General features: G+C 43.7%; 1 protein-coding gene across 1 annotated transcript; it reads right to left on the bottom strand.

Moving 5' to 3' along the window:
* Positions 1 to 3,215: 3,215 nt before the first annotated feature.
* On the bottom strand, positions 3,216 to 14,058 carry LOC136652436 (vomeronasal type-2 receptor 26-like). Its single transcript, XM_066629376.1, has 6 exons — positions 13,847 to 14,058; positions 11,515 to 11,806; positions 8,525 to 9,367; positions 6,984 to 7,202; positions 6,205 to 6,331; positions 3,216 to 4,096 (listed from the first exon to the last, which is right to left on the bottom strand). Exons 1-6 carry the CDS (start codon positions 14,056 to 14,058, stop codon positions 3,216 to 3,218), a joined length of 2,574 nt encoding a protein of 857 aa, XP_066485473.1.
* Between the last annotated feature and the right edge of the window lie 217 nt (positions 14,059 to 14,275).

The following is a 14,275-nucleotide window of genomic DNA, read 5'->3' as shown; positions in this document are numbered from 1 at the left end:
TGACATTCATTTTATCACCTTCTCTTTTGTATTATTACATCAGTAAAATTTATGTCAATTTCTTCTCCTATTGATTCAGTATTCTTTTTTGTAAGCCAACTGGAACTACCTGTGAGGGCTTGGAAAGGCAAGGTATAAATAGAAAAATAAAGAGATATATAGAACACAGAGTTGCACCTACAACTCCAAAAGCTTCAGCTGGTTGTTGATAGAGTAGCAGAAAGACATGACTAAAATGGACACTAGTTCACTTCTTCAGCATTTCCGCTTTCTTAACTGTTCCCAGCTGTTCAGCTGAGGCCTCCACAAAATAATGTAGCATTTGGGGAAAAACATAAAGCCCAGCAAAGCTGCACTGGAGGCTATAATACTGAAGACCTCTGTGGCGTCAATTTTTTTCCCCTTGGTAATCCAGAAGGTTGTAATGTAGGCCGACCACACAAAGAAAAATGCAAGCATGCTGAAAGTGATAGATTTGGCTTCATTAAATGCATCTGGCAGCTTCTGAGCAAGGAAAGCTGCAATGAAGTTGACAATGGTTAGAAACTCCAAAAAGATCGCTTTGCTGTGGTACAGACCTGCTGGTGGCTGAGTACATTTCAAAGTGATTTCTTGAATTTGTGACTGCATGTCAGCATATGGCAATGGGGGAAACATTGTCAGCTGTGCAATGCAAATGGCTCCCTCAATAATCATGCAAGGAAGAATAATGGAGCTGGCCAATCTTTTCCCCAACCAGTTCTTCAGAGTGGACCCTGGCCGTGTAGCCTTGAACGCGAGCACCACTGTGAATGTTTTTGCCAACACAGCAGAAATACTCATTGTAATGATGGTGTCAAAGGCAGTTTGACGGAGATTACAAGTCACCTTCTCAGGTCGGCCAATATGCAGCAAAGGACAAAGGAAGCACAGTAAAATGGAAACTAAAAGTGTATAGGTGAGGCTCCGGTTGTTGACTTTGACTATGGGACTGTTGCGATGCTTCACAAACAGCCTTAGCACCAGAGCTGTGACCAGCGACAACAAAAGAGCACAAATGGCTAAAGCAATACCCAGAGGTTCTTCATAAGACAGGAAGACGACAACTTTGGAAATGCAGGAAGTCTTGTCCTCATTAGGATATTGATCACTGGGGCATGTGAAACAGTCAGCCATGTCTGAAAAAGAAGAGCCACAGAACTAATAAACTCAACCTTCGATTTTCGATTGCCCCTTTGAAGACATGCTTTGAGAGGGGATGAGAAGGGAAGGACGTTCACAATAATTTTCTCCCAGAGAACATGCCTGTGCTCACACAACAGTGGTGGGGGCACTTGTACCCTTGACGGGATATTCTGGCTCAAACTGTAAGGAACTCTTCTTTGGACCGTGTTTGATTATCAGGATCAGGTTAATAGTGTGCTGGTGTCATAGACCTAGCTGTGAATCTAGATGTCCAGGTGATGACTGTGGATTGGAGCACCCTGGAGACTAGTGCACAAGCTGCATCCATTGTTGGTTTAGACAGACCTGGTTTGGATAACTCATGATCTCATGACATCCAGGTTGGGCTACTGTAGCAAACTGGACCACCTTGTAAGACCTTTTCTAGATAAGTCAGCAGCAAAGCTATTTGGTGGTGCCAGGACTTATGATCATATCATGTGTTCATTAAAAATGTGCACTGGCTCCTGTACACGTCTGAAGACAAATCAAAGTAACTATAAAGTCCTTCCAGGTATGGGACCAGGATACCTTGAAGGACATTCTATTCCCATATGTCTGCCAGTCCCATCAAGTCATTACACATGGCACTTTTACAGGTATCATCACCTTTAGATACACAACAGGACTTTTCTGTGATGTCTGGCCTAAGTAAAGTACTCTTAGTGAGTTCAGATTTTCACACTGCTAACAGGGGTCAGGACATTGGGGGCCTCTTCTGCCACATCCTAACCCCTGTCCTGGCCCTGAAAGCCCTACCTGGGGTACTTGGCACTGCCTCAGCAATTGATCTTTGCCTCCACTGCTTAGAATTGGGCTCCCAGTCCCAGGGAATCCCTCATTGATCATTTGCTTTCCTGCATTGGCTTCCAATTGTTTTGGGTCTGCTGTGTGGTTGTTTTGGTTCTTGCTTCATATCTCTGACCTTTAATGATTCTCAATCCTCCTTTTAATGGAAGATTCTGGGTTTACCCAGGTGCGTTCCCTACTCGGTTCTGTGTCTCGAGGTGGGGTTAATTTGGCTAAAGACAACTGCATGGCTAAGATTACTGAAATTTTGGTTTAGGATTTTATTTAACCCTACCTCCTCTGGTCTAATGCACCAATTATTGTCGGATTCAGTCCTGCCATTAGAGCTCACCAATCTTCTAACTAAATTTAAGTCAATAGGGCTGGACACTGCAGAGCTAGGCATGATTGGCTGTGATGCTGCTTACAGAATCATCAAAGACAGAATTCTTGATAACAAGAGCTGTTTACTGCCGCCAGAACTACATGCTCTCCACTCTATCTCCATGTTCCAGTCAGTTTGGGGAAACTGACCTCCTTCTTTTATCACCTGGAGTGCCCGCAGTCTCAGAGAGCATTCACACTTGCAAGATGTAATGCTCTTCCATCAGCCTTGTTAATGGGCAGGTTCAGTGATATTCCCTAGTCGGAGAGGAAATGCTAGTGTGGTAGGGATTGTGTTGAGAATATAACACATACCTTTTTCTACTGCCCACTACATGATGTTTCATGCAAGAAATATCTAGGCCCATTGTTAACTAGGATGCAGGGCTGGGAGGACTCAATCATACTTCAGTCTCTCCTTTCCACACCTGACTCTGAGACCCTTGATAAGGTCGCTTCCTTTTTATCTGGGGTAATAGCCAGACAGAGCTCTGGGACTCTGGGAAGTGTGTGAGGAAAAGACTGATGTCTATGTTGTGTTGTCTTTGTATATTTTTGTTTTGTTTTGGTCTTTCTCTGTATTTTATGCCAATAAAAGTCTTACTGAACTGAACTGATTCTTGACATTTATTATACAACCTTCTGCCTTTGTTAATTTTTCTTTCTTTTGGTTCATTATTCTTTTTGTAAGCCACCTGTCTGTCAGGGCTTGGAAAGTCAAGATAAAAATTCTTTTAAACAAAGAGATATATAGAATGCAGAGGAATACATAAAACTGCAAAGGCTTCCAATGGTTGTTGATGGAAGAGTGAATGGCAATGAATAAAATGAACACTTCTTCAGCGTTTCCACTTTCTTAACTGTTCCCTGCTGTTCAGCTCAGGCCTCCACAAAATAATATAGCATTTGGGGAAAAACATAAAGACCAGCGAGGCAGCACTGGGAGCTAAGATACAGATGATATCCATGGCTATGGTGGTTTTTCTCTTTGTGGTCAGGAAGGCTGGCATATAGACCAACCAAACCCATGTAAACATGCTGAAAGTGATAAATTTGGATTCATTAAAAACATCTGGCAGCTTCCGAGCAAGGAAGGCCACAATGAAGCTGACAATGGTTAGAAACCCCCAGTAGATCATTTCACTGGTTGAAGATGACTTATTACATTCCAAAATGATTTTCTGAGAGTGCATGTCAGCATATGGGAATGGGGGAGAGATGGCCAGCTCTACAATGCAAATGACCACTTCAATAATGAAGCAAGGAAGAATAATGGAGCTGGCCAATCTTTTCCCCAACCAGTTCTTCAGAGTGGACCCTGGCCTTGTAGCCTTGAATGCAAGCACCACTGTGACTGTTTTGGACAACAGAGTAGAAAAAGTCATTGTGAAGATGATGCCAAAGGCAATTTGATGGAGGATACACATCACCTTCTCAGGTCGGCCAATACTTAGCAAGGGACAAAGGAAATTAAGTAAGAGAAAAATTAAAAGTGTGTAGGTGAGGCTCGGATTGTTGACTTTGACTATGGGACTGTCGTGATGCTTCACAAACAGAATTAACACCAGAGCTGTAATCAGTGAAAATGAAAGTGCACAGATGGCTAAACCTATACCCAGAGGTTCTTCATAGGACAGGAAGATGACAACTTTGGGAATGCAGGAAACTTGGTGCTTGTTAGGATATTGATCACTGGGGCATGTGAAACAGTCAGCCATGTCTGAAAAAAGAAGAGCCATGGAATGAATATGGAAATGTGTCACACTGTATTATCTCTTCCAAGACTTTCTTTGTGGGGAAGTGGGAAGCGAGTTAGTAAATTCCAATCAGACAATATACCTGTGCCCAAGCACTCAGACTATTGCAGGAGCACTCAGGATTAACAGGTCACCCAATCCAATATAACCTTCCCAGCACTGATGCAGCTGAATGAGCAAGGCTGCTTCCCATGGGTGAGTTTCAAGCCCTAGAGATCTCCTCAAGTTAACATAAGAACATAAGAAGAGCACCATTGGATCAGGCCAAAGGCTCATCTCGTCCAGCCTCCTGTATCTCACAGTAGCCCACCGTATGCCTCAGGGAGCACACAAGACAACAAGAGACCTGTATCCTGGTGCCATTCTAAAGTAGAGTTAAGGAAACATTTGTTTTCTTGCCCATGGGCAAGACTTTGTTACCCCAAGTCATAGTCCTATGCTAGAGATTTTCTGGCACATCTCCATGTAGACCCACATGGATAGAGTTAGGTCAGAAAGGGGAATAGAATATTGGCTGATCCTTTATCACCAATAAAGGCCCCCTTCTCACCTTCAGCATGCCCCCAACCCTGTCCCAGTTTATGTTTCTTCCCCTGCGTGTTCTGTTCTGCACCCCCAACCCACCACCTGCCCTCACACCTTTGTATTGGTGCCAGGGCCCCCATGATGGCCACTGTTGCCTGGCAGTCACAGCTCCATGTGCTTCCAGTTTTTCCCTGGACATTATTTGAACCTCTCCTTTGCCTCTGAACAACTTATGTCTCCATCTGTTTCTGGCTTGGTCTGATGGTCTGTATGCTTTAACTGCGCAAGAGGTGTGTGTCAAACAGTTCACAGTGCTCAAGTGGTTTTACATGCCTGTATTATAGCTCTCATGTGTATTATAAATCAGCTCAGTAAAATTCAATCATTCATATAAGTTCCATCTACAATGTATCCATTTATGTAATTTTTTTTTTTTTTTCAAATTTAAAGTGTAAATTAATTTTTCCCCAGCCCCTGACAAAGTGTCGGAGAGAAGATGTGGCCCTCCTGCCAAAATGCTTGCCCACCACTGCTCTAAGCCCTCAGCTGGGTGCAGGAGGGGAGGGATGGAATTCTCCATGAAGGGCTTATGATAACCTAGATGCAGGGCTGTGATATCAGCAGGGTTTGTGTCCCTTGAAGAACATAGTTCTAATTATTTTTTAAAAAAAATTCCGCTGATATCCGCCTATAAGGCAATCTCACTGATAAGTCGAGGGCAGGTTTTCAGTCAAAACTCACAGTATGTTCCATGACCCTCTGATAAGGTGGGGGTAAAACTTGGGGGATGGTGCTTGCCCTGGAACCTGACTGAAAGGGGTGGGAGGAAGAAAGAAATTTTCACAGTCATTTTAAGAGGCACTTCTGGGCTTGGAGTTAACAAGCATGCTCAGAAGACTCTGCAATGGAGCTCTGACAAATGGAAACAAAGCTGTGTGTTTGAAAGCTGTCTGCAATCACTCAAAATGTCACTCAGACACTTCACAGACCCTCCACAGGCACTTTTAAAGCTCGTCCAGGCTTCTCCTGGCTGACCTGATGGCCTGAACAGCCCTGACCCCCAAGTGATGACTAGGAGTTGATCTATGCTTGATTTGTGGGTAGAAATTTCTCGCCTTATAAGCAAGTATCTGTGGTATATATCAAAAGCAGATTGGGGTTTTGTAGATAAAGATGAATCACTGGAATCACTATAGAAGCCACTGCACACATTAGTCTATTGCAGAGGTTCCTGAAATTTTTCAACTGGTGACTCCCTTGACCTCCTAGTGGGTTCACTCAGATGAGTGGTGCGGACAGCTGGTGCAGAGATCAAAGTAGACCCATCTGGGACAATGGACACTGCAGAGCAGGCATGCAAAAACGTATTTCCATCATGTCACAGTCCTTGGCCAGCCCACTGCATGCAGTGGAGTCAATATCAGCACTTCTGCACACTGCCTGCTGGCCAAGGAGAGGATTGAGTTGTCACAGAAACAAAACTTGCAGAATCGAAACAGATATTTAAATAACAAAGAATGGTTCTATCTTACATTATGACATTCACCTTTCTGATCAGATACCTTCCCTGCAGGACACGGGATGCAATCATAGCAACAGAAGGGCTCCCCTTCCTTGTTTCTTTTGCTGTATCCAGGGCGGCAGTTGTCATTACACACAGAAAGGGGCCGTGCCTAATCCACCAATGAAAGAGGAGACTGGTAAGCTTGTGAGAGAAACCCATGGACCAGTAACTGTAGGGTATTTATCATTCCTTACTGTGAGCTCTAAGAAGGTTAACCAAGAAAATGAAATAAGTACTGGAATAAAGCAGTCCTCCAATTGTAATGCTTTCATGGAGAGGAAGAGGAGGGTTAGCAATATGAGCTGTGCCCAGAAAATGATGCATCAGCAGGGGACGCAGAGCTGTTTCTCACTGCAACTTATAGTATTAAAGTAATCCAAGGATTCTTTCAAAATGTCCAGAATTTTTTTGGGGAATCACCAGATGTTTGAAGTTGATTCCTTGAGAATCCAGGTCAATCCCCAACATCTGGCAACCCTACAACTTTGCAAAAGGAACATTTAAGTCCTACCTGGTTGAACCAGCTGTGCCATACAATGGCATCCTCACTGATGGTGATGGGGATGGCCTGGGGATCCAGCCTTCCCACTCTGACTTTAACAAAACTTTGGTTTGGGAATGTGACCCAGTTTATAATGTCAAATCCAGCAACTAAGTTTTTAGGGGAGTCATCAGATCTTTGAAGTGATTCCTTGGGACTCCAGGTCAATCCTCAAGGTCCGTCAACCCTATACTTTGCACAAGCGACATTTAAGTCCTACCTGGTTGAACCAGCTGTGCCATACAATGGCATCCTCATGGATGGTGATGGAGGTGGCCTGGGGATCCAGCCTTCCCACTCTGACTTTAACAAAACTTTGGTTTGGGAATGTGACCCAATTTATAATGTCAAATCCAGTAACTAATTCTCCATTCTGGTCAAAGGAAATCTGGTCTCCAGCACTGTTGTTAAAGGACATCATTTTCAGGAAGTGATGGAGCTAAAAATAAAAAAAGAGGGTGAGAGAAAATGTTTTGAACAAAAAGATGCAACTGGAAAATGAGGGCTTGAATCTTCCCCACCAAGATAGAAAGTATAGCTTTGATCGATATGATGCTCTTTTAACCCAGAATACAGCTGAGTCCCTGTTATTTCCAGCTGCCAAGGAAAATGAAATTGCACGCCACACAAATTGCACACAGTATTTGGAGTCTGGGCCAAGATGGGAACCAATCAGAGCAAAAGATTCAGGTTGGGGAAGTGGAAGTATAGCAGAGAACTGGACTAGGAGGCTGAAACCCAGGATCAGGGCAGAAAGGAGGATTCAAAGCTGGAGGGGAAAATTGAGAACTGGTGCTATGGAGTTCAGCTGAGCTATTGAGTTGAGCTGAACAGCGGAGCTGTTGCATCCTGCGGAGCCATGATCTGAGGCCGAGTTGGTGTCTACTTTTTCCTCCCACATAGGCCCACGGGAGGCCTATCCTGTGTCACCTTTGCTTCCAGATGCCCAGAGTGAATGCAGGAATCTAGTAGCCGGTTCAAGACTCCAAAGCACTGGTCTTCAACCTTGTTTGTGCCATGAATAAATAGAGGACGCACTGCGGATCTCGTCCCTTTCTGGGATCCTCTCTGCCTGCCCCGCCACAGTCTCCGCCCACTCCCCACCACTGTTATGCCCTCTCAGCACCATTCACTGTAAATAAATCCTCTTACAGAGAGCAGAAAAAGTTACCATGAAGCCTGGCACTTCTGAAAGCACAATTGCTAAGAACCCAATCAGAACTGGGACACAGTTTTCTGGTACCTGAAGAGGTACACCAGATGCTTTCCACAGTGGTGCTCTAGTGCTGTGGTCTTCAACCTTTTTCATTCCTGTAAGCTGCCGTGACCCCACAACTTTGGCTTTGCAACTCCACTGGGATTCTGATCCCAAGGTTGAAGAACACTGCTCCAGAGGTTGACGTCACAAAACTTGAGATCTTAGGTTACTTTGAGGATATGTTTGTGGTGGGGAGGGGCACACTTTGGTTGACTGCCTGGAGATGCTGCCCCTGCTAGATATCCCTTGACATTAGTGGAATACTATATATGTGTTCTTCATTGGTAGTATTAGAAATCTTACATATGTCGAGAGAGGTTTTAAAAAGAGGGGATAGGATGCAATATGTGACACTGCTGCTAGTTCCATCCCTTTCCTCCTCTCCCCCTGGTCAGAAATGCCCCTGTTCCTGTCGCCAGCACCAGATCCACCAGCAAGGCACATGGGGCAGCCCTCATGCTGCTCCAAGAAATGCCTGGATATGCCATGAGCTTGGATGTTACCTGCCACGGCTGCTGATTCTGAAGGCTCCTTCTCTCTCCCTCCATCTTTGCCCTGTTGTTGGATCTGGACACATACATGGCATAGAGAGCATGAGCCACAGCATAGACAGTGTTGTAGATGGTGTAGCTTTGGCCTGTTGTGCTCCTTGGAAAGATATGCTCTGGAAGGCTCTCCAGCCTCTCCTCTCCAGTGCAGGCAGCCCTTTTAGTGTGATCCAGAGGAGAACTGGAGAACGTGCACTGAAATGCATTTTCCCAAAAATCCCTGATAAAACCATCTCCTTTACTGCTGGAAAAGTTTTTGCTTCGTAGAAAAACTTGGAATCCTGGAAGTTCATTAGAGTGTGTTGCAAATGATAAAAAACCATGAAAGTCTTGAATATCCCATTCTTCATAGCTGGCAGAATATTTTAACTCCATCTGCATTGTCAGAATCCAAACTTTACCTCTTGGCTTGTGATTTGGGCCTTTTCTTTCTGTATTTAATAGCCAACTCAAACAAAGCATGGAATGAATGTTTCCGTAGAAGACCAGTACATTAACTTTGTGGTTCATTATTTTACGATAAAATAAAATTGCCGTTCCTTTCTTGTCAATCGCTAAACTGCTGAATGATTCCAGGATGGCAAAGCAGATGCCTCTTCTGGAAAATTCAGGTAACATGACCTTCCTGAACCACTGTAAATTCATCTCATGGGTAGTAATGAATCCAATCCATGTCCAATTGAAATGCAGAAGTATCTGGAGAATCCCCTTGTATTGAAGGACTCCATTTGGTTCTCCCTGGTAGACAGAAATGGCTTGATTCTTATCCATTGAAACTGCCACAGACCCATACAGCACCTAAATACAGATGGTGGGTATAGACAGAAAGATTTTTCAAAATGATGTATTGGTTTCAGTGTATGAAGGAGGTGATCAGAAGAGGGGAAGGTGTGACATCGAGAGCAGTTGTGTGTTGGTGTATTTAGATCTGTATGTACTGTCCCTGCATGCTAAAATAGCATAATGTAGGTTCCCAAATAGTATCTGAGCCCTCCCTGGAGATTCTACTATGCCTAGTAGTTTCTAAAATATTGAATCAGATATTTTCTTCCCTCAGGTTCTTCTTTCTCCTCTTTTGCAGTCATATTATGCATCATAGTACATCAATCCCAATTCCTAACCAACTTGTCAGTGCCTACGCAGCCACCATGCTACCCCCACATAAGGGAACATTTGTTCCCTTAACTTCAGGAGGCTTCTGTGACTGCAGCATGCATTGAGGGATTCAGGGCATACCCTGCTGGCATGTTTGCATCAGCACTGGGAAGTTAGTTTAGACTGAGTTGTGACTTGACCAGATGCCAAGTCATTGCTGGACCACTGCCCGTCTGCCACCAAAAGATGCAAGGGAGTGGCAACAAGCGACAGGTATCTTGTTGACTTGTGTGTTCTCTGAGGCATCTGGTGGGCCACCATGAGATACAGGAAGCTGGACTAGATGGGCCTTTGGCCTGATTCAGCAGGGCTTTTCTTATATTTTTATGTAAAAGACCCAAGAAAAACTTTGGAATGTATGTGGTAAAATCTTCATCAAGCAGTAACAAGAAATGCAACAGGTTTCAATGTCCTGCCAAGTTCAGTCCTTATTTCACCACTGTTGGGAGAAACAGCTCAGTTACCCCCACTGTATCTTACTCCTTGTCACTTTGGTAGTCATACTCTGGCTCCAAGCTGCAGACCATCACTGGATGGTTCCAGCTCATCACTGCCAATCCATAAAGGAGTCAAGATATTTCAGGGTGGGTGAACTTACTATTCCAAATGAACTTGCAAGAGACTCCAAGCAGAGAACAGATCAAGCAACTAGTAGGGCTTCTCCCTCACTATGTCCCTCTACTAAAAGGTACAGCCTTCTCTCCTTGCTGCATGCATGGGAGGGCATGAGGTCCCCCCCCCCACCAAATAGTCTAGGAGGGTTAGTAACATTCTGCACCATAAAACAAGGACAGTTTTTGAATAAGCAAAACAGGAGCCCTGCACGTGTCTCAAGGACAGATTGCATTCACACATGTATTGTGTATGTTGTGAAGAAAACTCAGGATTACAATTACCACCACTAATGGTCTTGTTAGTATATACCAAATGACAAACCAGAGAGCCAGAACACTCTACCCATATTCAGAGACTGCATCACAAAATTTGAGAGCAAAGAAAGGTTTTTTAATTATCAAAATTCACAAAATAGAGAGGTCTGGATTCCGACAAGGTAGGTGCAACAGAAAAAACGGTTTTGTCCATAGCATTAAATCTATTTAATTCCAACCTGATTGCCCCCTGGTACAGACTCTTTTCCAAGAACAGGCAACTAACTTCAGAAAGCAGTCACTAGCTCTTAATAGTCCATCATTATAACCTACCCAGGCTAAAAGAATGTGACACAGCTGCTTCTTATCCTCATAACCAAACCAATTCCCATAAAAGGAAATAGCTTTCTTTCTCTCTGATAGTCATATCCTCATTTCTTTTGAGATATGTTATTGAATGTTAGCATAGTGACATGGGTGTGCATCTACGTGCATATTCTTGAATGGTATTTTATCATGTGTGGGACAGATTGGATGTCCACTTACTTAAAAAAAGTAGGCCTTAAAAAGAGTGGCCAAACATTTTGAACAACAATATTATAAAATTAAAGGAGCAGGGGAAAAATTTGGTTCGTGCCTGTGACATCAGATTACCTTGATCTTTCACAGCTTTACTGGAGGGAACAGGGGACATGTGTTACTGAAATATGTAATGGAGCACTGAAAAATGTGCTTCTTGTGAATGACATCAGGTTCTCTATCTCTCTCTCTTGCATTCGCTTGATCTTTCTCAGCTTTACTGGATGGAATTGGGGAAATATGTTACCCATCACTAAATTAGTGTCCTAGATTATCAAAATATCACAGAAGAAAATGCTTATGCAAATTGCAAGTTATTTGTTACCTGCACACACATTCTACCTGCAAAATCTTACAGAGGCCCAAAACATCAACGATTTGGCGGGAAATGTCAGAGGTTAGTTCTTCGGTGACTGCCATTAGATTGCCCTGAATGTCACACTTGTAGTTGGGAACAAACCTGTCATTTGGGGAAATAAGTTGCAAAACGGCCTGATAGGTCCACCTTGCCTCCAAATAGCTGTCATAAATGTTGAATCCCAGTGTAATGTTGGGCAACAACTGGTGATTCTCATTGATCTCCTTTACAGCATATTCGAAAGCCAGGACATGCTGGTAGTTCTGAATAAACGTTCTACAAAGAGAATGGCATTTGGAGTCAAAGGTGTAATCTGCACTTTTTAAAAATTATTGCTACTATACTATGAATTCATCAACATTTATTATTATTTATTCATATACTGCATCTTAGTTGTATTCTGTTCAAATGTAATTTTTTTTGCACCACGTTGTAGTTTGTTTTTTGTCCAATTATAATGGGATTCAAATAACTAGGACATAAAAAAACCCAGATGCAAATGTCCAGGAAGGGCAATAACAAGGACACATTTGACTAGGGTTCAATTGTCCAGGATGCAAATATCCTCGTACCCAACGTTTTATAAGGCAACCAGTAAATCCGGATAGATTACACAAGAGTAGGACCATGAAACTTTATTCATTCATGGACCATATCCAAATAAAAAACAGGTGACACCAGATCTACCAACTCAATATTGAGATATGTTTACAATAGGATAGATAGAAAAATGTACAGAAATGCAATATGGAGAAATGCAGGTGAAGAAAAGGGATTCTCAATTTCCTGAAATACATCCCTTCTCCCATCTTCAGCAAATATTATTCTATGTCAGTATAGTACAGAAACATGGGCAACACAAATGGGCAGGGGAGGAGGAGAGAGGGAATGCCACTGAAGTTCTAATAATTTCATTAGTAATGTCATTACAACAGAGGATGATTTTGTTTGTTATCAGTTTTAGAAAAAATAAAGTTAGTTTCTCTTCCATTTTCTGATGGTGGGGGAACAGTTCAGTTCATAGAACAAAATGAATGGAAAGGGCTAGATTTCCTCACGGTATGCAACACCAAATACATCAAGAAAATACTCGACGTACCAATACGAGAGAGAGAGAGAGAGAGAGAGAGAGAGAGAGAGAGAGAGAGAGAGAGAGAGAGAGAGAAGGGTCTTGTTTCTTGAAGTCTTTACAGTTTCATTGTTGTTGGCCAACCCAGTCTATTCAGCCTCCTTTGGGAGGCTTTGACTCATTCTTTTCTAAGAATTCCAGTAGCAAGTGAATTAAGAGCACCACTGGCATTTGCCCTGCCCCTGCACAAGGCACAGGAGGGGCCAGCCCTTGCAGCCTATTGGCTGGGGGCTCAATGGATTGGGACCACGTGCTGCTGCACAGGGAAGCCCACCCAATCGGGACCAGGCAGCGATCCCCTACCCGACCACCCTTTGGCAGTCTGTGGTTAGCTGGTCGCCAATTGGGGCCAGGTAGGAATTTTTGTCATCAGCCTGATTGGCATAATGCTGGTGGTTTTTTCGTCTACCCCAGACTGCGGAGTTAGGGGCGGAGTGGATGCCAGTAGGTCTCACTGGTCACTTTAGGCAGGTATTGTGCAGGTTTTGGGTAGGTAAGGATCATCTCGGTGTACGCCACAGGGTGGCAAGGGCCAGGTGGACTCCACTCTTGGTCGTGCTGGCATTCCCGGCTGGGTGACACAGGCTGGATGAACCTCAGCCTGGTGGCAAAGGTGCATCACGGGTTCACTCGGGTGGCCTGAGCTAGCCTGCCACCCTGACCCTTCGGGATGACAATGAAGGGGGCGCCAGGCTTGTACTGACGCTACCCAGAGTCGGGTGTGGTCACCCAAATTGCTATAGGGGGAAGTAGACAGGCAGCTTTGTTTCCCCCATGTAGAACCCACACGACCTAGTTGTTAGGTCCTGTTGCAATTTATGGTGTAATTAAATAGTTAATAAAGTGGTCCTTTGTACCATATGCTCGTGCCTGTGTCTTTGTTGGGGGGTGCTGGGTAAAACATGAGAACTCTGCGCAATTTCCACATTCTACACCTCCCATGGCATTCTGATCAAAGTGTTCTGAGTGCAATTATCTTGCAATGGTCTGGGCTGCAAAGATTAATGTTTCTTTTTGTAAATATCTAGCAAATGCAAATGTACGCACACAACTGGTATCTGGGTTCATTACTAACAATCGAGATTACTATAGATGCAACTGCAATCAAAACCATACCATTTGATTGATTAGCCAAATAGTATAATCTGTATAGAGATATCTTATAAGGGGAAATTCTTTATTCAAACCTGCTAAGTTCAGGCTGAGGAGGATTTTGGTAGGAAGTATTTGGATCGATCCGGAACAGGTTCTGAAAGACAATGCCTCCAATGATGAGGTCTCCTGGCTGATAATACTTGTGATGAACAAGCTGGGGATCCAACCTCCCACAATTAACAATCAGGGAGTCACTAACTGCATGTGGCAACAGCACCACAATAAGCACGACTAATATCAGCATCTTGAGTGCCAACCAGCTCTCTGAACGCAGAGTCTTATGTTTGCACCTCTTGCAATATCATCAGAATCCCCACGATTATCACAGGCTGACTTGTACAGCAGCTCCATTTGCTGATAGGCTTGATGAAGACAGGTATATAAAATACTACGTAGTAGAAATCAGTCTGATGGAGCCTTCTTAGTCCCTCGACCACAGATGGTAAGTGGTATATTTATGC

This window comes from Tiliqua scincoides, chromosome 5, assembly GCF_035046505.1.
Source record: "Tiliqua scincoides isolate rTilSci1 chromosome 5, rTilSci1.hap2, whole genome shotgun sequence".
NCBI classification, from domain to species: domain Eukaryota; kingdom Metazoa; phylum Chordata; class Lepidosauria; order Squamata; family Scincidae; genus Tiliqua; species Tiliqua scincoides.
Note: the sequence above shows the minus strand (reverse complement) of the source record. Positions and strands in the feature narration are given on the sequence as shown.

Coding starts and splice junctions, on each gene's coding strand:
- LOC136652436 (XM_066629376.1), bottom strand. CDS start 14,058: ATGCTGATATTAGTCGTGCTTATTGTGGTGCTGTTGCCACATGCAGTT. Junction 11,807..13,846: donor CCTCAGCCTGAACTTAGCAG/GTTTGAATAAAG, acceptor TTCTCTTTGTAG/AACGTTTATTCAGAACTACC. Junction 7,203..8,524: donor AGAATCAGCAGCCGTGGCAG/GTAACATCCAAG, acceptor TTTTATTTTTAG/CTCCATCACTTCCTGAAAAT.